This window comes from Rhea pennata, chromosome 19 (assembly GCF_028389875.1).
Source record: "Rhea pennata isolate bPtePen1 chromosome 19, bPtePen1.pri, whole genome shotgun sequence".
In the NCBI taxonomy this organism is placed as follows: Eukaryota; Metazoa; Chordata; class Aves; order Rheiformes; family Rheidae; genus Rhea; species Rhea pennata.
In genome coordinates this window covers 13614977-13638905 of record NC_084681.1, presented here as the reverse complement: position 1 = coordinate 13638905, position 23929 = coordinate 13614977, and the positions used below count along the sequence as shown (strand labels likewise).

The window sequence follows — 23929 nt, the reverse complement described above, 5'->3', positions numbered from 1 at the left end:
GAAATGGATGCTTGAGTTGTCTTCATCTCATGGCTGTGTGAACTGCATAGCTTTTATTTAATAATGTATGGCCAGGGATGTATAGCATGACTTGGTGCCTTCCTGCCAGGCCAAATAATGCATCTAACAGGAATCCACACACACGACCAGATATTACTTAAAGGGGACTATGAGCGCACTTCCTAATTCTGTTAGAAATTACTGTGTAGATTGGCTTTAAGTTATTTAATCTTTTTCCGTCTCAGCTCCCCATTGACAAAATGGAGATATTTTTCCTTTCCCATCTTTGTCCCTATCTGTGCGAATGTTGAGTGATTTGGGTACAAGGTCTTCCAGGTTTGTACAAAGATTAGAGAATTGGATCTGAACCTCAGTTGGGATTGCTGCTACCCTACAGCAGTACAAAGCAAGCAATTCAGCATTTTAATAGCAGTGCAAGTTTGCCTTCGCTATCGTGTTCTGACAGGGATTCGGGTGCTGAATTTTTTTTTCTCCCCTTTTTACAGCTGCTGCAAGTCCTTTGCATATGTTAGCAACCCATGCATCTGCATCGGCATCTCTTCCAACAAAGCGCCAGAACGGAGACCAGTCAGAACAGCAGGAACTCAAACGCATCAAAACGGAAGATGGAGAAAGCATAGTCATAGCTGTTAACGTGGACACCCCGTCTGTGGCAGTGAGTGATAAAAGCAGCCAGAACTAGAACCTTAGAGGAGTTTTGTTTTTCTTTCTTTTTTTTTAATTAAAAAAAACTCCGTGGTGCCAAAAGGAGACACTTAAATATAACACCTAAAATGTTGGAACATGTTCTCACACAGTGGGGAAAGGGGCCCTGTGATCAGACTTCAACTTTCAGCACTGAAAAAACAAACAAACAAACAAACAAAAAAAACAACACAGGTGGCCTTAAAACTTGGTAATTTAAAGTCAAACTGCAAACCATCTTGTTCCAGAGGCTGTGACCCCCGCTCCTCCCTGCCCCCTACTGAACTGTGTACACTGAGAAATACAGTGTTGGGGAGGGCTGCAGCTTTAAAAAAATCTTTTATCAGATTATTTTAAGGACTGAGTATCTCAGTGTAACGGCAGCATGATAAGCGCTTAGTGTGAACTGGTTTCAAACGATTGTATATTCCTTAAAGGGAACAGAGGCAAGGAGCCATTTCCTACATCTTGGCAGCTAGCCTTTCATATAACGACCTACCCGATGCAGTTGTTGGTAGATATGCAGTATTTTGTTGTTCACATGTGGAATTAGAAATTTTTGAGGTGTATTTTCATTTCTTTGCAAAATAATGAGGTCTTTGACATTTCAAATCACTCCATTTCTACTCCGGAAACTTTGGAATCACACAATACTTTTCATGTGAAATTTTGTTTGGTAAAAAAACTGAATGTAGGGTTTTTTTTAACCAATGGAATGATTTACTTTTGTCTGTCCTGTTAAAGTTCAGATAAAGCTACTTTATTACATCTGCAAATTTTCATATTTTAGCAGTTGCCTGATAAATTTAATCAAATTTTATTACCATGTGTAGTGATCAAATGCTTCTTTGGGCTTGCATGTAACTGATTAGAAATTACAATGTAAATGAGCCGTTAACTGACGTAAAGAACTGCTATGAATTTGACCAGAGCTGCACTTATCTGTTTCTCTTTCTGCTACCTTTCGCTGTTTGTTACTTTGTGTTGACTTTGACTGTCCCTGGCATATTTTTCCAGTCTAAAGTAAAACAAGAGTCTCGCTTAATATTGTGTATGTTTAAGATAACAGACTGTTCTTCATTTAGAAAAGATAAAATTCTTTATCACAAGTCCTTTTAAAAAGAGAGTAAAATTATCTTGTCAGAGATATATTCGATATTTTTAAGCTTAAGCACCCATCAGTAGAAATTAATCTGACCAGTTTCTCCGTAACACTTTTGGTGTCATACACAGACCTTTTGGGGTCTCCATTGAGAGTAGCTGTTGTGGTTTTCTAACAGTGGCTACCATATTATTATAATAAAAAAAAATTTTTTTTAAGTGTGTGTTCTGCAGTTGAACATTTTAAAATGTATTGGTAATTTCTCACTTTCAATGTGGTAATAGATTCCACTTTACATTTCAAAATTAAACACAAGGCTGCTGTTCAGTCTTTAATTCACATAACGTCTTATTTCTTCATGCAGTAAGGTGAGTGAAACCTAGATAGTTGGCTTAATTTTGAATTCTGATTTTTGTCATTTTCTGTAATAATGATGCATTATTTATATTTCCTTTTTCACTACAAAAGGAAAAACTGTATTTTTCATGATGGACTGAACAGTTTGGAGTGGTTTATTCAGGCAGCTTTCGGGAACTATTTACCTAAAGACCAAATACAAGAAATCTGTATTACGTTTTGTGTTAAGCCACAAAATGGAGCTGTTACAATGTCTCTGCAGATAATACATATTAAAAAATTATGAAAAAAACTCTACACAAGCTGAATTTATAACAGGCATTTAAAAAATCATAACCTGGAAGGAAACATTTCTGTAAAACTGCAAGATTTTCTTTAGAGGTTTTAAAAATTAAAAAGTAATGTTTTAACATACTTTTTTTTTTTTTTTTTTTTTTTTTAAGAGACAAAATCCAGTACTAGTAATTTAATTTGGTGTTGAATGAGTTGACTAGAATGTGGTTTATTTTCAGAAGTGAGAATCTGTTCACAACTAGGGCTAGGTGAATAATAGTGTATAAGATTTTTTTAAATAAAATTAAATTTTATTCAGCAAATTAACTAAGTTGAAATTACTCAACAAGTGTCTTTGAAATACTTATGTATTTTGGGGGGTGATTTTAATTCAATTTATGTTGACGGTGCCAAAGGAGCCGATACCAGACCCAAACAACTCAAGTGACGGTGGCTGCTGGGGAAGGGCAGGCAAGGTGCATCCCCCCGGGCGCAGGAGGAGAGGATCTGGTCCAGGCATTGATTCTGTAACGGGCCGTTTTGCACCTTTTGGTGCCTGTGGAATTTGGCACAAGAATGTGCCTTCATTGAGACGTATCGGAAAGAGCTGTGGAATATAAGAGAGCGCTTACGTTCTTACCTAAAAATAACCTGTGCTTAGGTACTGAAGAACGCTCCAGCGTGATTGTCGCTGGTCTTTCTGACTAACGTGGCACAGGCCTTCCCACTCCCCTCTCCTGCATGTTGCTGGGCTGTTCAAACAAACCCTTATTTGGTTTGTTTATATATTTACATGCTTCCCACTATTAACCCAGGGATGATCACTGCAGAGCAGCAAAGGCTGACAGAGATCTCTATCACGCTGCTGTTTCCAAAGTGATGCCCATAACCTTTGTGGATTGGTTTTAAGTTCTGATCCTTTTGGCCAGCCAACACAATCTTTCACAAACATACAGTTTCATCCAGTGAGTCATACACAGAGATTTGACCTCTCTTTCGGACTGATAAAAGGTGACCAGTTGCCTTTTGTGTCCTGTGATGCCTGGTATTCCTTACATGCTCCTTCCAGACTGACTTTGCTATTTCTGTTAAAGTCAGCTTTTGTGTAATCTTTGACTTTGGATGTAAGCAAACAACACAAACTGTTCTAATCAGGATTTAGGGGCCTCATCCTAAAATCTACCCCAGCTACTTTTCTTAATTTTTATTGCTTCTTTTTTTTTAATATATATTTAAGAGACTCAGGAAGTTGGTCTGACTTTCACTGCTTCAGCTGCTCAGCTGCTGGGGGGTTTTGTTTGTTCTTTTTTTTTTTTTTTAATGTATGTAAAAGACTTGGGAGTCTAATGACAGAAGATCTCATCATGCACTTGCTTCTAGTAATAGCAGGTTTATCACCTCCTGTGTGCTCTGCCCTTGCACGAGGTGACTCTCCCTGTCCTTGCGCGAGCTGCGTTTCTAACGCAGCTCCATGTGGCGGTGCCTGGGTCGCCACTGGGACAAATTCCTGTCTGGGGAAGGAGGCAGCGCAGGATCCTGGCCCTCGGGATCGGCTTGCCGCTCCTGACGCGGTGAGAGAGCCGCGGATGGAGCGGAGAAGACTCGTCCTTTCTGATAGGGGGAGTTGCCTCAGTTCTGAGCCTCTGCACAGCTTGTTGCAGCCCATTTGCCATAATGACAGCAGCTCTTCACTATGCAATTTTTGATTTTACTGATTTAGGTAGAATACCTATGTCATGTGAATCCCAAAGATACCTGCAAAAGCACTTTGGCAGTAGAGATTACTGTGCAGGAGGCTAAACTGGGAAGATTCTGCTTTTAATGGTGGTAACAGTGCAGATTTTTTTTTTTTACTGTTGGGTTTTATAATTACTTTGAATCAGAAAGCAGAACTTAAGGATCTCTAATCAGATTTGTTTCATAGCTTTACTTAATTTCCTCAAAAGCTTAATTTTGACTGGTGGTTAATCATTAATACATGTTGAGTTGTGATTCTACGTATATATAGCACTTAAACTGAGTTGTTTTTCTCTCTGCTAACCTGAATGACCCTTTTCTATACACTTGTCCTGACTATAGTAGTTTAGCATTCTTAATTAGAATCTGGGCACTTTATAGTACTTAATGATGAGGTCTTCATTTACTAAAGCTTTTGCTAGATTTGTTTAGCTGTATCCCTTAAATGTGTTGATACTTACAGTTTTTTTTTTTTTTTTGACTATTGGTCTCTGATCCCCTCTTTAAACATGAGTTGAATTCTTTTTTTGCCTCTCCTCAGAACTGCGGAAATGCTTTTGTGTAAAGCACTAGAAAAACCTACTAGGATGCTGTAGCTGGTTTTCATGTCAATACTTTTAAGAAAGTTTTGGGGAGAAGTCAAAGGAAGGCCACGAACTATTGTAAAGGGCCAGACTACTTGAAGCTGAAAGAGCCTAACCTATTCCTTGGACAAAAAGAAAGGGGCTATTGTGTGAAATTCTGTAGGATCTCTCATAAATGAGAATGAACAGAATCACTGGTGTTCTAAAACAAATAGAAGCTTTGGGAGGGAGGGGAAGAAAGTCACAGTAAGGCTGGAGCGTTGGAACGGCTTCATAAGAAAGTAGTAGATTGATGAGTGTGTGATTCTGTAACGAGGCTCTTTCTAAAACCCACCCAATTCTATAGCAACATGCTTTATTCCACAGCCTTTGTATGCAGGTCAGCTGTGACCACCAAAGTTCTTCTGGATTTATTATATATAAAAATACACACACACATGTGCACACACATGTGCTCCATCTTCCTCTGGTTTCATACAGAGCATGGTTCAGTTTGAAAGGCAGTTTTTAAGACTTGCCTTCTGTTAAGTAAGTAAGTAATCCCTCCCCCTGGAAGAAAGTGATTCTTTAACTGCCTGCTGAGGACAAGTGTGTGTTGGATACAGCCGAAAAAGTGAGTGACTATTACTGTTGCCCACCTTAGTTCCAGGCTTCATAGTGTGCGTGTGCACACACACACACATACACAAACTAGTCTTCTGTCCAGCATTCTCTAACTTTACTAATTAGTCTTCTATTTTCTACTTCAGTGTGAATACCTAAAGGTTTTTAAAGAGATACACTAGTCTGTGACTCTTGCTGCCTGCTGGCAAATACCTGGAATTACAATTGAATTTGTTACACTGGCTAGTCTTTTACTTTCAGGATTTTAAACAGTGGTCCAGGTATTATGCAAAGAGAGAACAATGTAGGGAGAAAGGAAGTGTTTGGTTATTACCAAGAGAGAGTTGTTAATCCCTAGGTTTAAAAATGAATAGCTGGTGAAAATGTACTTCTGTGACTTCATAAACAGTCATAACTTTGCATTTTAAATCTAAAGTTTGTAACTTTCGCATAGTTGCAGTCTGCACCCCTGACATGCCCTGCTTCGAGTCAGGGGCTCTCTTAACTGCCAATCTCCCCAGGCTGAGTGCTCCTAGCTAAGACACCTGTCCTTAAAGGAATTAGTGCTGTGGCACCTCTGCTCTATAATACTCATCTTAAGCTAACAACTTCACATTTTAAGATCTACTTAATCCTCTCCTGGCCTGTAACATAGACAGATTTCTAAGAGCCTGCTTTGCTCCATCTTCCTCTGGTTTCATACAGAGCATGGTTCAGTTTGAAAGGCAGTTTTTAAGACTTGCCTTCTGTTAAGTAAGTAAGTAATCCCTCCCCCTGGAAGAAAGTGATTCTTTAACTGCCTGCTGAGGACAAGTGTGTGTTGGATACAGCCGAAAAAGTGAGTGACTATTACTGTTGCCCACCTTAGTTCCAGGCTTCATAGTGTGACTGGAAACGTCAAGCATGTAGTATCATAAATCAACATTGTGGCTAAATTGATTAACTACTACTGCTTAAAGTACTGTGTATTTTTCTCAAAAGCGACTAATTAAAAAGTACTGCTACATTTGGTTGTAGAGGTATGTTTATCCATTAGCCTACTTAATATAAATTTTGGTTACCATTACCTGCATGATGCAGTAGTACAGCAAAGGATCTTGAAGAAGTACTGTCAGAGCAGCTTGGAGCCTACAGCAGGTGGGAAGACTCATTCTTTCAACTAAATTTCAACCTGTTTCCTGTAAAATAGCTTACATACTTAAAGATAATGACTTGCAACTAGTACAACAAGAAGAAATTTGAGATAACTATATTTAGGTATGTGTTAAGGATGTGGCAATGCCTTAGTATAACAAATATTTGGGGGTGTGATTAGTGCTACTCTCATGCTTATCATCACACTAGAACAGGTGTTCAGGGGCCACTTTGCAAATTCAGAATAGCTTTTCTCAAGTAAGAAAAACATTCAAACTCTCTGATAAACTACGTGGTAGCTTTAGTGGAAGCAGATGAGGCTGGTGCTGCAGCAGATTAAGAAATACAAAACCTTCAAAGCAATGTGCAAAAGGTTTGATGTTTTAGTTAAAACAGGTGCTTTGGTATTTAAAGTGAGTGCAGCTGACTTGGATCATAAACAGTTTGCAGTTCTGTACCAGACTTTCTTGTAGCAACGAACTACAAATTGTCCTCAGGAACTCGTTTGTAACACCTTCCTGCATACATGCTTCTACTGTGAGACTGCAGTTTTCCTACTAATACAGCTGTTCCAAAAACTGCACAGCTGCTGTTGTAAATGGTGTAGTAAATAGCGTTGAACCACAGCGAGATAGTAGTATCAGGACAAATTCAATATGCATAGCTGACTGGCTGAAATTCTCCTTTTTGGTGCTAATAGAGTGTATATTCCAAGCAGTAATTTGTTCACTTCATGTCCTATATTAACATGCCCCTGTTAGCAGGAATCAGCTTCCTACTTTCAGCAGCTACCACTATTTACACAGGGACATAGCTATTTCTAAAAACCGACAGAAATAGGAATTTTGTTTGTGATCCTGTCTATAAGCTACTGCTTAAGTGAATACAGCAAAATTAGTCACTTTTATTTAAAAGAAATAACATATTACAAATAAGTGTGCAAAACAATTTCTGTGATTAAGTACACATAAAAGCAACATGCAAACTTGACATCAAAATCTGCGCAGAAGTTAGTCCTTAGTATGTTATGTGACACTAAAAGAAACTTGACAAATTTAGAGAATTTGCAGCTAAACCATCTTAGAGCTAACTGGGATGTCAGATTTGAAGCATCTGTGAAATTAAGTTTCAGAAGAGCATGAACCCCCCCCCCCCCCCAGGTATTTAGTGCTATTAATGGAGAGCTTGTGGCTATTTCAGTTTCTAGTTTAGTATCTTGTGCCTTATTCCAGCAGCAAATACTAATAATTGCCATAAAACCATTTTCAGAAAAGAAGTTCACAAGTCAGTCAGTTTAGTCTAACCTAACTGCTCCTAGACCAACACTACTTTGAATGCAACATTTCAAAGAAAAAAAAAAAGTTTGCAAGTTTAAAGTCATTGCAGAAGAGTATATTTCATGCCACTTGGTTCATGTACTGTGCTGGCTGGGTAAGTAAGTAAGTGCCCAGTCAAGTCTTCCAGTTGAAGCACAGCAATTTTTTGAAGCAGTCGCTACAGCTGTCACACCAGTACCGAGGGTGGCTTTTAAACCTGAAAAGGCTGTTTCATTACAGAAGGGATCACCCTTTTTTTTTCCCAATACAGAAGTCTCATTTTCCAAAAGTATCCTGTGTGCTTACTTCATACACTGAGTAGTGGTTAGTTAGGGCCACAAGTGCCTAAATGTGCCTTCATCTATTATATACAGTTTGGCACCATTGACAATTAGTGCTGATCATTCAACTTCACCTCATCGTTCAGCTTAACCAGCATCAGTGTGTGCATACAAGCAGCAAAGCTGCAGACCCAGGACTGCCACCACTGAACCCTGCACAGCAGATCAGAGGACAAGCAGGGCTCACGCTAGTTTTCTATGGCTGTATGCTTGTCATCTCGTCTCCTCTGTTACACGAGGATGTGTTGGGGGGGGGGGGGGGGCAGTACTCCTGTTTCTGGCCAGGCAGTTGGATTTAGATGACTACACTTTGTATGTTCCTCCCTGTCTCAGCAGCTGAGTGGAAGTGAAGCAATGCCTAAAATCTTCTGTTTTCATATCCCTTTTCTAAGGCTAGTCCTGACCTATGTACAGCCCCCTGCAGATCTTTCAGTGTGGCAGGCACTCATGTTTAACCTAACTCATTTCACAGTTTCAATTAAGAGAAACCCAATAGGCACAAGCTTCTTAAAAGCTATGTCTTGAAAACTTGAGTTGATGGCAGTAACCCAAAGAGATTTTAATGGTGAATGCTTGCAGAAATGAGAATAAACATATGTAGTCCGCTACTTCAGAGCTTGTTCTGATCACGTTGGGCCAGGCTTCTCAGTGAGGTCTGCTAAACTTCTTGATCAGTATTGGACATTCATACACTGTCCTTCCAAAGATGCAGAATAGCCAAGGCTGTACTGTGACCCATGCACTCCCTCAACTCAGTCAAAGCTTGTCATCAGTCATTTCTAGAAACTGAGCATAGACATCCCTCGAGCATTCCCCTTTTTGGTTGAATAAGAACTTGTAGTAGCTGCCATCTGCACATATTGCTGAAACAAAAACAAAATCATTTTAAGTTCAGCTGTTTAAGAGGCATTGTTCTCTCTGTTACTCCAGCTACAACTTCAGCTGACCTCCAGCCAATAAAACACACACGGAGGTGTTCTGGAAGAACTAGGAGTGTCTGAGATAAAAAGCAGTCATCCTGCATTGTCTGCTAGTTAGCACAGACAGGCAGCAATCAGACAGGCTAGCGCTACAGGCAGGCTGCCTTGTGTTCCTCCCACCTCTGTATGGCTTATGCTTACTCCCCCACACTGTTCAGCAGCGATAGCTTGTATTCATGGCTGACACAGGTATGCGACCTTGTCTTACTTGAGCATTCCCTCCAGCTCAAAGCAAGCATAGCTCAAAACCTGCTTTTCCAGACAGAACGTGGGAAAGCCTCTATGACTTACCTATTACAGCATTTGGCTCTGTTCCAAAGGCACAAATGCACGGAGAGCCTGAGGGAACCTGAAATTTGGAAAAGCTCCATTTGGAACTGAAGTATTTGGGGAGAAAGCTGGCAGAGGCCAAACTGAAAGGAAAAAAAAGAAATGTGTAACAGCTCAGTAAGATACTGACTAAAGTTAATTTAGAACTGTTGGCATGTTTGAACAAGTCACAGGCCTCGCACTAACTGCTAATATTGAGTAGCTTTTTATTTTCTTGAGCTAAGCATCAATAACCACAATTTTAGGGGAGGGAAATCACAGAACTGTCTTTCTAATTTCTTGCATTTTTAAGGGACTACAAAAAGGCTCAATTTTTTAGTAGATTGCTGTATGCAAATTGGCCACAAGTATGTGCATGCTAACAGCACAGACCTCAGGCATCAGGGTGGAGATCACTAACCTTCTGCTGGAAAAATCCTGTAACTCCAGAAAGTTCAACAGAAACTTGACAGTTGCTAAACAGTCTTAAATCTGCACTACATTCAAGCAACATAGCAGATGATTACTTTTATCAGTTCAGGTAGCCTAGGTATTAGTTGTTGCTATTGCATAAAGAGCCAGTGAGTGACAAGACTAACACTTTGTGTGTGTAATCAATCAACAGTATCTTCTCCATACAGGCTTCAGAACAGCCAAAACCCTACCTTGATTGTTTATTTCTTTTGGGGTCTTCTGCAGCAAAAATATGTACTGTGCCGTGGTCACTGGATACACAGATTAGGGAAGCATCCTGATTGAAGTTAATGCTGTAGAGAATACAGACAGTTGTAGTATTTCTGCTGAAACACAGCAGATTCCCCATACAGCTTACAATTCTACTTCTGCAACTGCCTCAAACAGCAGCCACCTTGGCAGGTAAGGTGTTGATAGCTCATCTCCTGCCCAGCTGAGATAGAGCACCTCCAATTCAGTGTTTGTTCACAGGTATTAACACCCTCTGCTCCTTCAAGGGTGAGTGTGCACATTCAGAACAGAAGGGCCCTAAAAACCAAGCAACAGGCTCTCCTGGGACAAACACTGTTTGCTATTTGTGTCCCCATCCTACCATTTCTGCAGAAGGAAAAGGTATGATTTCTGCTCAGAGGTCCTGACAGGTATTAGATAAAAATGCACTATGCTCCTACCCAGAGCATGGTGCTAAATAGAAGAATGCAAGTTTCCCCACTCCTGGAAGTCTGCTACAAGCAGTGGATTAGTCATACTTCTGCATTTGGATCTATCATGTAGAGCAGCAGTGTGTTAAAATAAAGCTCCACTTTCACAATCTTCTTGCCCCAAGCACTTACCCTGGTTTCTCTGGGCAGTGTGGAGAGAATTGCATTGTTGCCTTCCCCGTATTTCAGGCTGAAGTCCAAGTATCTACCCATCTAAAGCTTAGCCTATGAAGAGAGAAAATAGATCTCTCCAAACTGGCATTCTGTCCCAGCCCCTGTATCACCTGGGCCTGGTTCCGTACAGCTGTCAGCTACTGCTTTTGCCCTTCCCACCGCTGAAGCAGCAGCATCCCTGCACCCAGTGTGATCCTAAGAACTCCGACTGTGCAGAGTTCTGCTTTGAGCCTGTAGCAGCCTAACCCTCCTTTGCTTTTTGAAGGGGACACTTAGGTGTTTAATAAGGCCATTAAGCACAACAATACTAAAACAAGCAATTAAACATACCAGTATATATTGGCTGCCTGTGATCCTCTTCGTAGCTCCTGGATTAAATGCCCTGATGAAGTATCAAATATTCTTATGAGGGTCCCCTTAAGAAGAAATCGAGCATTATATTAGGAAAGAGAAGACTGTTTGGACAGCTGTGTTTGCATCCGTGAACACCATCCCAAAACTTTTTACCTGACAAGCATAGTCCTAGAAACATGATATATTGGAGTTAGTTTTTAATCTCAGCAGATTTGAGAGAAGTTTGGTAAATAGTCCAAGAATTATTTAATTTCTTACACTCTCTGCAGTTACCTGCGATGTACACATGGGAAAAGTGGAAACAGTACACACGTACACACTCCTCCCCAGTTTGTAACAGAAATTAGAGGCAGAGCAAAACTCATGTCCTCTAGTATGACAGACCTTTTTGGAGGAATTTAAACATTTCAGAAATTTTAAGAATTTAGAGATTTTAAACTAGTGATTTTAAAGTTAGTTTAAGCATAAACTGTAACAAAGGTGAAAGAATAGAGCATAGATATCTGCTTAATTCACTAAATGGTATTTACTGAAAGACTATAATAAGAGGCAATTAAGAATTGCTACTTGTAGTGAATAAACCCAGTTCTTGATTCAAGATGGGAACAAACCACGAGGCAGCAAGTCAGCTAAATGAGATACGTGAATCCTTAGGCCAGATGTCATTCACGCATCCCTGAAGAGGAGTCACAGCTAAAACCAGCTAAAACATACACCCTGCCCTGCCTCCTCAGGTACTGCATATGGACTGCTCTTTGGGTAGCCCAAAGAAGCAGTAAAGATGAAGACAGACAGCATGCATATTTCAACAAATTTTCCAGTTAATTAGTTCTGTGCTATCCCTACAAAAGGGATGTGGCTGCCTATTTTAAAAGTATCTGTTACAGTAGAATACATAGTAAACCAGAGGTAAGAGGATATTATACTTACTTTTTCTGATGCTGTTGCAATTCTTGTTCCCTGCAGGTTTAAAGCTATACAGCTCAAGACACCTTCATGAGCTGGTATGTCTACAGGAGGCTTTTCTGTATTAGCCAGATCTACTATCTGCACATGCCCAGTATGTGTTCCAGGAAATGCAAGGAGAGAATTATTACTATTTGGACAAAGGACACAGAGACCTAAAATAAATAAGTAAATAAATAAGATGAGAATAAGGACAACTGTGTAGTTAGTTTCCATAAACTAAAAGAATTCTCAAGCATGAAATTCTAAAGTATCTTTCAATAATTTCAAAACAAATAAGAATACATGTTAATCAAAATTAATTTTAAGAGCTGTTGCAGTATCCCAAAGTGCAAACCATCCATAAATAAAAAGATAAATAAAAATAATAAAGTTCCTCAGCTGCTCTAGAAGGGTAAAGAGTTTATAGTGAGTGACATCTTGGTTTCCCAAGTTTGTAAAACTTGGTTCATGTTTGAACATGGTTCTTGTGGCACTTGCATTTTGTTTCTTTCTTCTCTAAACTTTTTTCTTCTCATCTTTTTCAAACTATTTAATGTGAATCACCACATCTCTCCCAAGCATTCTGCTCATGCTGAGTAGATTCCTGCAACCCCTGTCCGCAGCTTGCAGAACAAAGTGTGATTGTCACAAGAAAGAACTGACAAATTTCAACTCTGCTGTAGCACCTGGCTGCTATCCTGCAGCTAGGTTGTACTGCAGATAGTGTGGCCAGCAGTTCCAGGTTTGTTTCCCCTCTTCCTCCCTGAAAGGTACACCTCTACTATAGTCTAAATCATGTATTTGGAGCAAGTGAAAGCTCATCTGGATTTGAAGTGTTAAGCATGTAAAGGGTTAGATTTTGTTTTAGTTTCTGGGGGCTTTTCACAGTCACATGAGTGGTGGTTGGAAGGTTGGTTATTCAGTCCAACCTCCCGCTCAAACAGGGACTGCTGCCAGCAATGCATCTCAGCAGCCATGGTTTAACAGTCTTGAAAACCTCCAAAGATGGCAATTCCAGGTCCAGTGCTGCATGAACCTCCTAGTGGAAAAAAAAAAAAAATCCATCTTCCTGATGTCCAAGCTGATCCTCTCAAGATACCATGCATGGTCAAGGCGCCTTGTCATACTGTCTGGTACTACCAAAAAGACTTTGGCTCCGTCATTTTTGAAACTGTCCTTCAAGCAGCTGTAGGCTGCCAGCTAACAGATAGCCCTTCAAGTCTCTTCTAAGCAAGCCCAACTCCCTCAACTTTCCCTTGTAGCCACATACTCTGAGACCCAGATCTTCTTGGTAACAAGGCCTCGGATATGCCTGGATGCAGATACTCACACAGTCACCTCTAGTTTTAGACCTTCATTTACACGACTTGTCTTAAGAGTGCAGCTGACCTGGGATTATGCTTATCATCTCTCCATTCTCAAGGATCTTCTGCCAGAAAGTTCCCCTCTCTTTCAACAAGCAAACCTATTACAGTCAACTGTTTCCTCAGATCAAAGCCAAATGCTACCTCTCCCATGCCCACCTGGATATTGCTGGCATCACTGAACTGCATGTATTCAGCCCGTGGTACTAATGCTCACCTTTGCTCAGGATATGCTATCTTTAGTTATCTTTGATATTTCAGGTTATGCTTGTTTCAACAAAAGACAAAACCATACCTTGCTATTTTAAAAAAACAACACCCGTTTGCTAATTAGGCTCTTTTTGTCCTGGTAGAGAACAGTTCTATGAACAATACTATCAGAATAGAAAAAGGGAGGAATGATGCACTTTAAAAGGGTTTGCCTTGATAATTCAGCTTGCAACACAAAATACACTAGGTTTACAGGCTTTTTACAGAAGGTGTATGGCTCTTACAGAAATTAAATTACATGCATGTATTCTATGCCTTACTAAACAAAACAGATTCAGCAATCTGAACATAAATAGCATGAAAAGAGGAAAATAAAAGTGTTTCAATACCTCCCCACCACCACCACCCATACAACTAACCTTTAGGGTTGTAGCAGGTTTCAAAGACATGCAGCTGGTGGGGATTGTGTGTGAATGTGAAAACTTTAATCATTGAGTCCAGAACTACAACAATTCTGAAATACACAAAGAGAAGTTCCTATAACTTTGCAGTCAGGAGTGAGGTAAAACAGAGATATATGTCTTAACTCAACTCTGCAAAGGCTTTAAACAGATTTTCTGGCTTTTTTTCTTTTTTGCTCTACAGGCTTCCAGCTTTGCAAAAAAACCCAGGTAACTATGAGCCTGAAAAGCACTCCATACACAGAAGAACACTGTCTGCAATAGCCACATGAGAGCATTTCTCCTTATTAGACAGTCATAAAAAGTCTTACAGGCTTTTCATCAAGGTTTTAGATACCAGTATACTCAAACTGTGATCTGTTCACACTTAACACTTACCACAAAAGCCTGTTTTAGATAAAGAACATCAGCAATTAAATCTAAGTGTTCAAATAGAATCTTTTTCTTTCTGCAAATAGCTGGAAGTGCGTAAGAACAGTGCACACAGCAAACAAAGTCATGTGTTTGGAACAAGTTTGTTGTACCTACCTATCTCTTCGCAGTTTAACTGCTTTGACTTCTGTAGAAAATTCTATCTCAATGACAGTCTTCTTTTTCAGGTCATCCCAGATCATTACTAGAACAGGACAGAGTTTGCATTATATCATCAAGACAAATCTACAGTATCTCCATTATAACAATTTCTAGTTTCTGGGTAGACTAATTAAGAGGTGCATCCAATACCTAAATGATTACAGACTGATATTCTACTAACCAAAAGGTATTTAGCTACTATTTAATCAATCCATTATTTCCTGCTACAACTCTTTCACGCAGAAGCTGGTAAACTCTAAACAGAAATTATGATTATATAAAAATATACATTTATAAGGACAATCAGCTTTTTCTGTTGCTCTAAGGACTGGCTATTGAAGAAATAAAGCAGCAGCCAAAAAAAAAAGAGTAATGAATTTTCCTGAAAAGCCTGCCCACCAGGGACGTTTTATTCTCCCTCAAGTTGCCAAGTCTCTTTGCAAAGCTGACTGTGAAAAGTACAGATTTCACTGGGGATGGTTTTGGGTCTCTGAGACTGGTCATTGCAGATAACTGCCTGTTAATAATGTGATGGAAGTAGTGTTACTTGTTTCCCCACATTTACTTAGACGTGCTGCAACATCCTTCCATCCAACTTCAGAACACCAGGCCCAGTACCAGGCCCCAGCTCAAGGCATTTGCTTTGGAAGTTCTTTTGACAGTTTGACAAAGAACAGTAAGACACACACTTACAAGAGCTCTTCCTTGAGACTCAAGACTGTACCTTTGTTGGGTGGGTACTTCGGCTTTTTTCCTCCACCTACTAGTGCTAAGTAGTTGCAACGGAACAACATTTCGACATGGCCAACACCACCTTCTAGAAATTCTGGAAGACAAATGTGTTTTATTTAAAAGCGCCACAAACAGTTAAGATGCCTTTGATTTTTTATTCAAGTGTTAACAAAAAAAAGTTTAAGTATGTCCAGGACCTCTCTCAGAAGAAGAGTGAAGAAAGACCCCTTTTCTACACTGGCTGACTCTTTTTCTCACTGACACTGACTCTTAAGAGCTGGAGGGACAGACCATGGAAATCTTTGTTGCACCAACATCACATGACTAAAGATTTTTTTTTTTTTTTTTTTTTTTAAGATCATGATTCTCAAAGTTGCTTTGTTCTTCATAACAATGGGGATGACTGCTGCAGTTGTGGCAAAGTTGGGACAGGCCTTACTTATACACAAATGAAAATATGTAGGAAAAAAAAAAACACAGCAAGATTATAAAGACATATTGCATGCAAAGAAGCCAGCCAATATCATCACAGAAGCTTGTTCATTTCTATTATACAGTGGTTTTATAGATACATTTTAAAGACTAACAGGTTAATTCAAATTCTTTCCCCAACTGACTCCCCTCACACACAATGCCGTGCAATTGGAAAAACACCAATGTTATTCATCAGTCATGACCCTTTTTCTTTTCTTTGCGAGGGGATTTGTCTGTGTGGATTTAGTGTATTTGACAAAAGAATGCAAAATGCACACAGGTGTAACAGAATCTCTACTTCTATTCTCTGGAGAATACCCACAGCTGCTAGAAAAAGAGATATGGTCCAGCTCCAGAGAACCTCCACTCGAGCTTTACATGATGCAGGGGATGTAGTGAACAGACCAGCTGGTGCAGAAAATTTCTCAATTATAGTGCAAGGCAAAGGGTTGTGTTTCTTCTGTTGTGTTCTGTTTGGCTGAAGAATTTCAGCTGCAGAGGGAGTAAGATAAGATGCTAGGCTATGGTGCAAATGGAAGGACGAAGTATTGATCAGAGGATTTTACAATAAAATAATTCTACTTGGTGACATCTGGCTGGGTGTTCTGTTTTTGTTTATATAACTTCGAGGGAAGCTTGGCATTCCACTCAGGAGAGGGAACTGAAGTGGGAGGATGACAGGCAACAACTGTGGCCTTCAAGGTACATGATCTGGGTAAAAGACAATCTCTCCTTCAAGAAATTGTTCAATACCTCCACACACTGGCAGGTTCCAGCAGGAAAGACAAGGGAAACTAGTAAATTATTTCAAAGAAATTTTATAAGGAAACAAAAGAGATCTACTGCCAGGAATAGGGACGGGAAAGAATAGCAAAAACATCTGAGGAGGTGGGGAGAAGTACAACAACAGAAAGATTTAGACATATGCATCAAGGATAAGAGGAAGAGAGACTTAGTTACACATTAACAAGCACTACAAACTTCCTGGATGAGGAACTGATGTTTGGACCTGACCATATAATGCTGAAGAGAAAGGACTGGAAAGACACTCATATTGGAGGAGTAGAGCCTTGGATTTCATACAAGTCCTTGTGGTTTCTTCAACACCACTTTTGACTGCTGCATTACGTTCCCAAACAATTGTATTTGGCCGCTATCCCTTTCTCCATCAGATCTTCCCCAACTTTTTTTCCTCATTGCTTATAAGAAATTCTCTCACTCAAAAAAGAAAAAAAAAAGAGTAAGATTGTAGAGGTAAGAACTCTTTAAAGCTACACATTTAAGCATACTTAAAATAGAGTACGATGGTGTCTCATCTGTATCATCATAAACATCAACCTATTACAGAAAGCACATGTGTTTGCAGTTTTTAGCTAGGACTCCAGCCGGAGGATTTAACAATGGCTACTCATGTGCAATTAAATCAAACACTACTTAAGTCTTAAATAATTTTGTCAGCTTTTAATTCTAATTTAGATTTTACAATCATCTTAAGTATTCCAGAGATGCAAGTACTCCCTCTGCCTTGCAAAAAAACCAGAACCAACTTGCCCACATTCTCAAGTCTTTTTCTTTTCTTTTTTTATAAAAAATCATTATGAAGAGGTATTATGACCAAGATAAAAAGGCACAAAATATGTAAGAGGGATAACCTGAAACACTTGAAGAACACACATGTTCTGAATATTGTGAATCTACATTAGAATAAACACCTTACTCATTATTTTAGCAGTTCTGGCTCTGGAGATGCTTGGATGGGAGACCTCAGGAGAATCTTGGGTACAGGAGATACAAGCCAGGGTATAACGATTAAGACTTGGTTCAATACCACATTGCAGAAGTCAAACAAATAGACAAGATCCATCTGTGACCATCTCTGCTAAGCTGACAGGTAGATTCAAGTGCACAAAGAAATTTTGTCTTCTGTGTATATTTACACACCCTGCATAGTCTGACTCACAAGAAACTCTTCATTATTCACTCTTATAGCATTCTAGAGCCCTGGAAACATGTCCAGAGACACTGTAAGGAAGAGGTCTGACAAGAACTTCAACAGGACTCTAATCCTTTTAGCAGACTATCACCGATTACAGCTCCAAGACTTGTTCCTCACACAAAGACTTACTATTAAGAGCAGAAAATGATCTGTCAAACTGACCACCTGAAAGGTGTCTGAAATCTTGTATAGCACTAGAAAGTGAAAGCACACCTGGTTTCACAGGAGTTGCTAGTTTAAATAGCTTTTGCCTCTTTCAAGTCTCCTTTCTAGTTCATCACCACAGGTTATATTGCTAAAGACAGGCTGAAAGTGCTGGGATGCTGGGAAACTTGTTTAGCATGGCAGCCTTCCTTCTATATTTAAGATTAGAGCCACATGACTAGATTTCATTTTCCTTTATTTTGACTTGGTTCTGCTTGCTGTCCCATTTAAAAAGGAAAAAAAAAAAAGAAAAAAAAAGGAAAAGAAAGAAAAACAATCCACCCCACCTATGTTAACTGTTAAGGTTACTCTCAACTAACCATTTCTCTTAAGAAATGGTCATAGGTTTACAACCTTAAGAACCTTCCAAATTCTGTAAGCGTATCATAAAGGATATGTAGTTTAGACTGTAAGAGGTCTGAACTCAAGGTGCTCTCGCAAGCAACACACTGAGCAACTGCAAGAAACATTTGTTCAGATCTCCGGGAAGGCAGCAGAAATTGTACAAGCTCCTCCAGATAACAAGCACAAGCATAGTACAACTTCTCTTGATGGCAGATCACATTGCTGCAGCAAGTAACTTCTCTCTCATCTGTGAATAACCAGACAGCTCTCTCTCTTATTCAGGACTATAAACATTTCTGTAGCAACAGCTAAGGCAATTTAGCCTCCACAAAAGGGTGCAACATCTTCATAATCTGCCACCTTTATGCAAATTAACATAAATGATACTCCTTTTAGGACCAGCATAAACTTCCATAACTGGAAAGCTTTTTTTTTTTTTTTTTTTAAGCAATAATCTTACTGAAAAAAGAAGCGGAGACTGAGCTTCCAACACAGAATTAGCATAATAAAAAAACATTTTACCTTGTTTCTCTTTTTCTTTGAGTGGATCTGCATTATAAACTCTGAATCCATTTTCCATTCCACATGCAAAGCAACCTGCAGTAAAAGACATACATAAACACACACACACGTATGTAAATATATATATATATATTCATATATATAATAGTAATTTTAAGAGGCAGTCAAGAGCTAAGAGTGTTAAGAAAGCATTACTTACCAACTCCACTGTTAAATTTAATCTGAAGAACACTTGCGGGTTTTGTTAGTGTTTCCTAGTGAGAACTGCTTGGGGAAGTTGTCCTCTATGCTCACCTCTTGAGTTGAAAGATACTAGTATCCTTTTCAGACAGGTGAGGAAACAGTGGAAGGAAGGGAGAATGATTCCCACTCCACCTGTACTCTGTGTCACCCAGTATTAGCGAGAAGGAAGCCTACATTTCAGCTTGTATGGTCCCACAATCTTTACAAAGCAAAGTTCACTAATTACTGAATACAGCTACTAACATAAAGAAATGCCAGTTTGAAGTGAGAGCAATTACAAGTCAGAAGCAGCTGCTGTTGCTAGAGACCTACAACAGAACATGAGTTGCTACACAATTTATATGCAGCTGACCAAAACTCCAGTCTAAGTTCTCTGAGCCATGGGAACACAAAGTTATTCAAATGAGTCTGGTGTTATTCTTACTCATCGCAGTGACTGCAACCATTTACAAATCCCAAATAAAATCTGAGGAGTTGTGTCTAAATGCATCCTTTCCCCAAACTAGATATGCAAATATCATGGAGTGGAGGAGCGAAGGACTTTGCTCCTGACACAAAGTGTTCAAATCGTTCGCTCAGAGCTACGATTGTTCCTACAACCTGGCAAGAAGGCTCAAACCAGAAGGGTTTGACAGCTATCTGTGTTTAAATTTGTAACACCAAGAAAGAAAGATGCAGGTGAGTCCCCAAGAACTGGTAGCTAAGCATTTCTGTGCTGTTTGCATCCTACCAGTTTAATAAAAGCACATTAAAAAAAAAAAAAAAACAAACGTATACAGTCACTAAAGAGGAACTGAACAACATTCAACACTTCTCTTTCACTGCTTGTATCTTGATGCAATTTAAGATGTCAAAAGAAATAACAGGATTGGTGACATCTTTCTCCTCGCTCATCACAACAGTAGCTGTTATATAGGAAAGCTGTTGCGCACTGTGGAATCAGTATTCTGATACAGTAGCAAAAAACATGTAATAAACTAGATGGTATTGATTTGGATTATTAAAAACTCCACAATTTCAAAGGAGAAGAAGAGAGGGAGGAAAAAATGGCCAATTTGAGATTCTTTTTCAATTCTTCAAGAAAGCGTCTTTTGAAGTAGGACCACTTAACTGCTCATTGCACCACATCATGCTCTGCTTTACCCTACAGTATCTTGCCAGCATGGGTGTATATCTGGAAGTATCCTTAAGGTTCCTGTTCACTCATCTTACACACACACACAAAGGAAAATTTACTGCAAGACCTGTGCCCACACCCTTCAATGTTAACAGGAAGCAAAGTAAACCTCTAACACATTAACAGCAGACTCGCGGGCACAACAGTTAATCCAAACATCATGCCCGAAGCCAGGGAGGGGTAGGGGGTTGCACACACACAAAACACATACATACATTTTTTTACAAGCACAACTTCTCCTCCTCCAATACTTTGTAGCAAGTTATGAGCATATAAATTATTTTCAAGTGCCAGTTTTACAACAGAGTAACACACTTCCAGAAGAGAGAAAGGGATACTAAAACTGTTCTATACTAAAAAGGTGCTATAAAATTTTACTTGTGTTAATACCAGCAGCTCATGACAAATCTAAACAGAGCGCTTCCATAATGCCCTCAAACGCGGACATTTTCTGGAGCACCACTAGAGCTTTGCTACAGGGCTAACATGGCTAAGATGTGGACTGTTTTACATTTCTTGGGAAAAAAAAAATCTAATATTTGTAAGTGTAGACACTACACCAAAACTGAGGAAATGAGAGTAATGGTGACATTCCCCATTACAGTCCATTGCTGTTAACAGCGACACCAAGCTTTTAGTGTGGCAAGTCCCGAGCTGAATGAGAAGAAAAACGCACAGAAAGATTACTGCCACCCTTTCGATCCTCAGTTATGGAAAGAGTTTCGGAGTGCACTCTTTTGCAAGAGACTGATCCCAGCCTTTACCAGTGGGGACATTAAACTAATGCCTACCCTACAGTATGCCACAAACTGAAGGGGCCATGTTTGACATGAAGGAAACTTTCAGGCTTTAAGGCCTAAAGATCTGGAAATGGCAACAGTGATGTCCAAGCCAGTTACTACAGCTAGAGCAGTTCTTCACATGCTCAGCTATCTTGCAGCAGCAAATTTTGTCTAAAGCCGCATGAAGGAGCACAGAGTCCTGTTAACACTGTGATCTTGGGGGGGGGGGCATATCTAAGCATTTCTGCCCATTAAATGAGATCAAGTGGATAAGCAAAGTGCCTCAACACCAAAACACATCTACATCTAATTTCTCAAACCAGCTACAGAGTACAGCAATGACAAAAGAGAAACTTCTTATTGATTTACACATCTGTGTTCTAGCATGATAATTTATCATTATGTTTTGCCTATTCATTTCAGTAAAGCACCTTCTGCTTTTAAGTCTCTCTGAAAGCATCAGAAGAGCGCCTGAAATCAGGAGCACATCAATTTGAAATTGAGAACTTAAAATCAGAGTATTCTGTTTTAAAACAGTTGAGAACATTTTGCAATACGGGCCATTATTTTTACAGAAGCAGCAAGGGTACCCAGCATAAAAATATATTACTGAAACAAGAATAAGGGAAGTACATTCCAGAAAAACTGCAGATGCTAGCTTTATCACTTGTCAGTCATGGAAATTAAGACTGGAAAAGACCTATTAGGTCATTCCTCCCATGGCCATATCATCATGGGATTGGCTAGCCTTAAATTACTGAGAAATTAGGTTATTGTGACAATACCAGCAGACACCCACACTACTAAGCTTCAGCACTCAAGTGACTTGTATTTCTATTTCTGGTAGTAGAAACATGGAAGAAATGAGCTTTTCCTCTTCTACTCTTCTTCAAGAAACTAAGCAATTACCTTATCTTGAACACTTTGAAAAGGGCCAAATCCATATTAAAGTAACCTACTAACTACAGTCCGAAATTCACCACTCCTAACCAGTAAAAGCTCCAAGGGAGTGAGAACAGAAACCAAACATGCTTTTTTTTTGTTCAAGGTTTTTGCTGTTGGTTCACGAGGCTACTTGGGATAGGACTTTAGTAACTACAGAAGTAAGCTCCTCAGCTCAGAGAACGTACAGATTCCCAAGAAACTAATTCCTTAATGTACTTTGGATGCAACACTTCAACAAAAGCACTGAATTTACGTTTTCTGCCATGGAAGTTGAGGAACTCTTTGCAATAAACAGCAAGCTTTACATGCTAAAATGAGGTTCTTAAGGCAGTTTTGCAGGAGAAGAAAATTCTATGTTCTTACACAGTTCCCTTTACAACCAGGGCTGGTATCAAGTACTACAGTTTCATTACAGACACTTGAAGATTTCAAATGAAACATATTCTTGCAAATCTGTTCGTCATCTCTGCGGTGAACAAAGGAGGCAAACAAGTGCAAACAGAGTTGCCGAAGGAAGCCATCAATCACACTGGTTTTAAGTCAAAGGAATAGCTTGAGCAGAGCTAGCAAGAAGCCCACTTCGTTAACAGTTTGATTTACTGCTGACAAAACACCATTAGAGATGCTAGAGCAGAATCACAGAATAATTCATGCTTATGCACAACTTTAAGGTTACCGTGGTTTGTCAGCAACAGGTAAACGAACTACAATCATCTGCAGTGACACGATTTGCAAGACGGCCTTAGGCAAGAGTATTATTTGGCAAGACAAAAGGGCGTTACAAAACGATGACCCTCTATGCCTCTTCCACAAAATGACACTTATTCACAAGACTAGTGCTGTATTTATAGTGCAAAAGACAGATATGTGCAACCGCTCTCAGAGTTGCCTCCCCCTCTCTCACAAAGCGGGGGGAGAGAGAAAAAAAACCCACCCCAGCCCAGAACACAATTCTGAAGATTTTCAGTTGTCCAGGGCTTAGTACTATGTACTTGTCTGCCAGTGTGATTAGCAGTCTCACTCGTCATTGAAAAATGCAAATCAGCCAGAAAAATAAGTGTTACATCACCAGTTTTAAATGCAAAGCACCTACTGAGACAGTTGCAAATTACTTTTCTTCAGTAGCGAAGCCGCAAAGGGCCCTCCCCGCAAGCGCCGGCTCTCGGGCGTACCTCACGCTGCACCAGGCAGCCGGTTTTTCCAAGCTCCGCTTTCAGCGCGGCCTGAGGCCGCTGCGGTCACCGCTCCCCCTTGCTCTCCGCCAAGCGCCGCGCCAGGCTCCGCGCTCCCCAGGCGCGCGGGATGGGCCCGACAGCCGGGGCCTCTGCGGGCGCTCTGCGCCTCGGCCAGCGGACCCCTTCCCTCCCCCCGCGGATCCCATCAGCGACGGCACGGCAGCGGAGGGGCGACAGGCAGCCGCCAGCGCGCGGCCCCGGCCTCGCCTGGCCCGGCCCGGGACAGCCCCCCCGCGGCCGTTGCGGCCGTTGGCGCGGCTCGCGCCCCCCGCCCCTGCCAGGCCCCGCCACCTCACCGTGGTCCTGGTTGAAGCCGGCGTAGAGCAGCCCGTTGCCGTGCGGGTTGGCCGGCAGGAGGTTCATGGCTCCTGCACGCTCGCGTCTGCCCGCGGCCCTTTAAACCATGGCGGCGCCCGCCCGCCTCAGCCCCGCCGCGGGAGCCCGCCCGAGCCGAGCCGAGCCGAGCCGGACAGGCCGGTGGCTGCTTCCGACCCAGCCAGGCCGCGCCGCCGAGCACAGAGCTCATCCACCCAGCAGGCCGAGGAGCGCCGAACGATCGAGCCGCGGCCCAGGA

General features: G+C 40.6%; 2 protein-coding genes across 2 annotated transcripts in view; one reads left to right on the top strand and one right to left on the bottom strand.

Moving 5' to 3' along the window:
• The window catches only part of FOXK2 (forkhead box K2), a 46664-nt gene extending 44639 nt beyond the window's left edge, over window positions 1–2025 (top strand). The window contains exon 9 of the mRNA XM_062591574.1: window positions 507–2025. Within this exon, the coding sequence (XP_062447558.1) occupies window positions 507–703 (197 nt within the window). The 3' untranslated portion in view covers window positions 704–2025. The remainder of the gene's footprint in view (window positions 1–506) is intronic.
• Window positions 2026–6594: 4569 nt separating this feature from the next.
• Window positions 6595–23850, bottom strand: WDR45B (WD repeat domain 45B). Its single transcript, XM_062591575.1, has 10 exons — window positions 23652–23850; window positions 18974–19048; window positions 15425–15526; window positions 14656–14743; window positions 14086–14180; window positions 12075–12265; window positions 11121–11206; window positions 10107–10208; window positions 9424–9545; window positions 6595–9015 (listed from the first exon to the last, which is right to left on the bottom strand). Exons 1-10 carry the CDS (start codon window positions 23716–23718, stop codon window positions 8909–8911), a joined length of 1035 nt encoding a protein of 344 aa, XP_062447559.1. The 5' UTR covers window positions 23719–23850; the 3' UTR covers window positions 6595–8908.
• Window positions 23851–23929: the final 79 nt, after the last annotated feature.

What these genes read in the sequence shown, in the direction of transcription:
- WDR45B (XM_062591575.1), bottom strand. Translation starts at nt 23,718, where the DNA reads ATGAACCTCCTGCCGGCCAACCCGCACGGCAACGGGCTGCTCTACGCC. An exon ending in CGGCTTCAACCAGGACCACG is followed by an intron (nt 19,049 to 23,651) that starts GTGAGGTGGCGG and finishes CTTTTACTGCAG; the next exon opens with GTTGCTTTGCATGTGGAATG. An exon ending in CAAAGAAAAAGAGAAACAAG is followed by an intron (nt 15,527 to 18,973) that starts GTAAAATGTTTT and finishes TTTGTCTTCCAG; the next exon opens with AATTTCTAGAAGGTGGTGTT.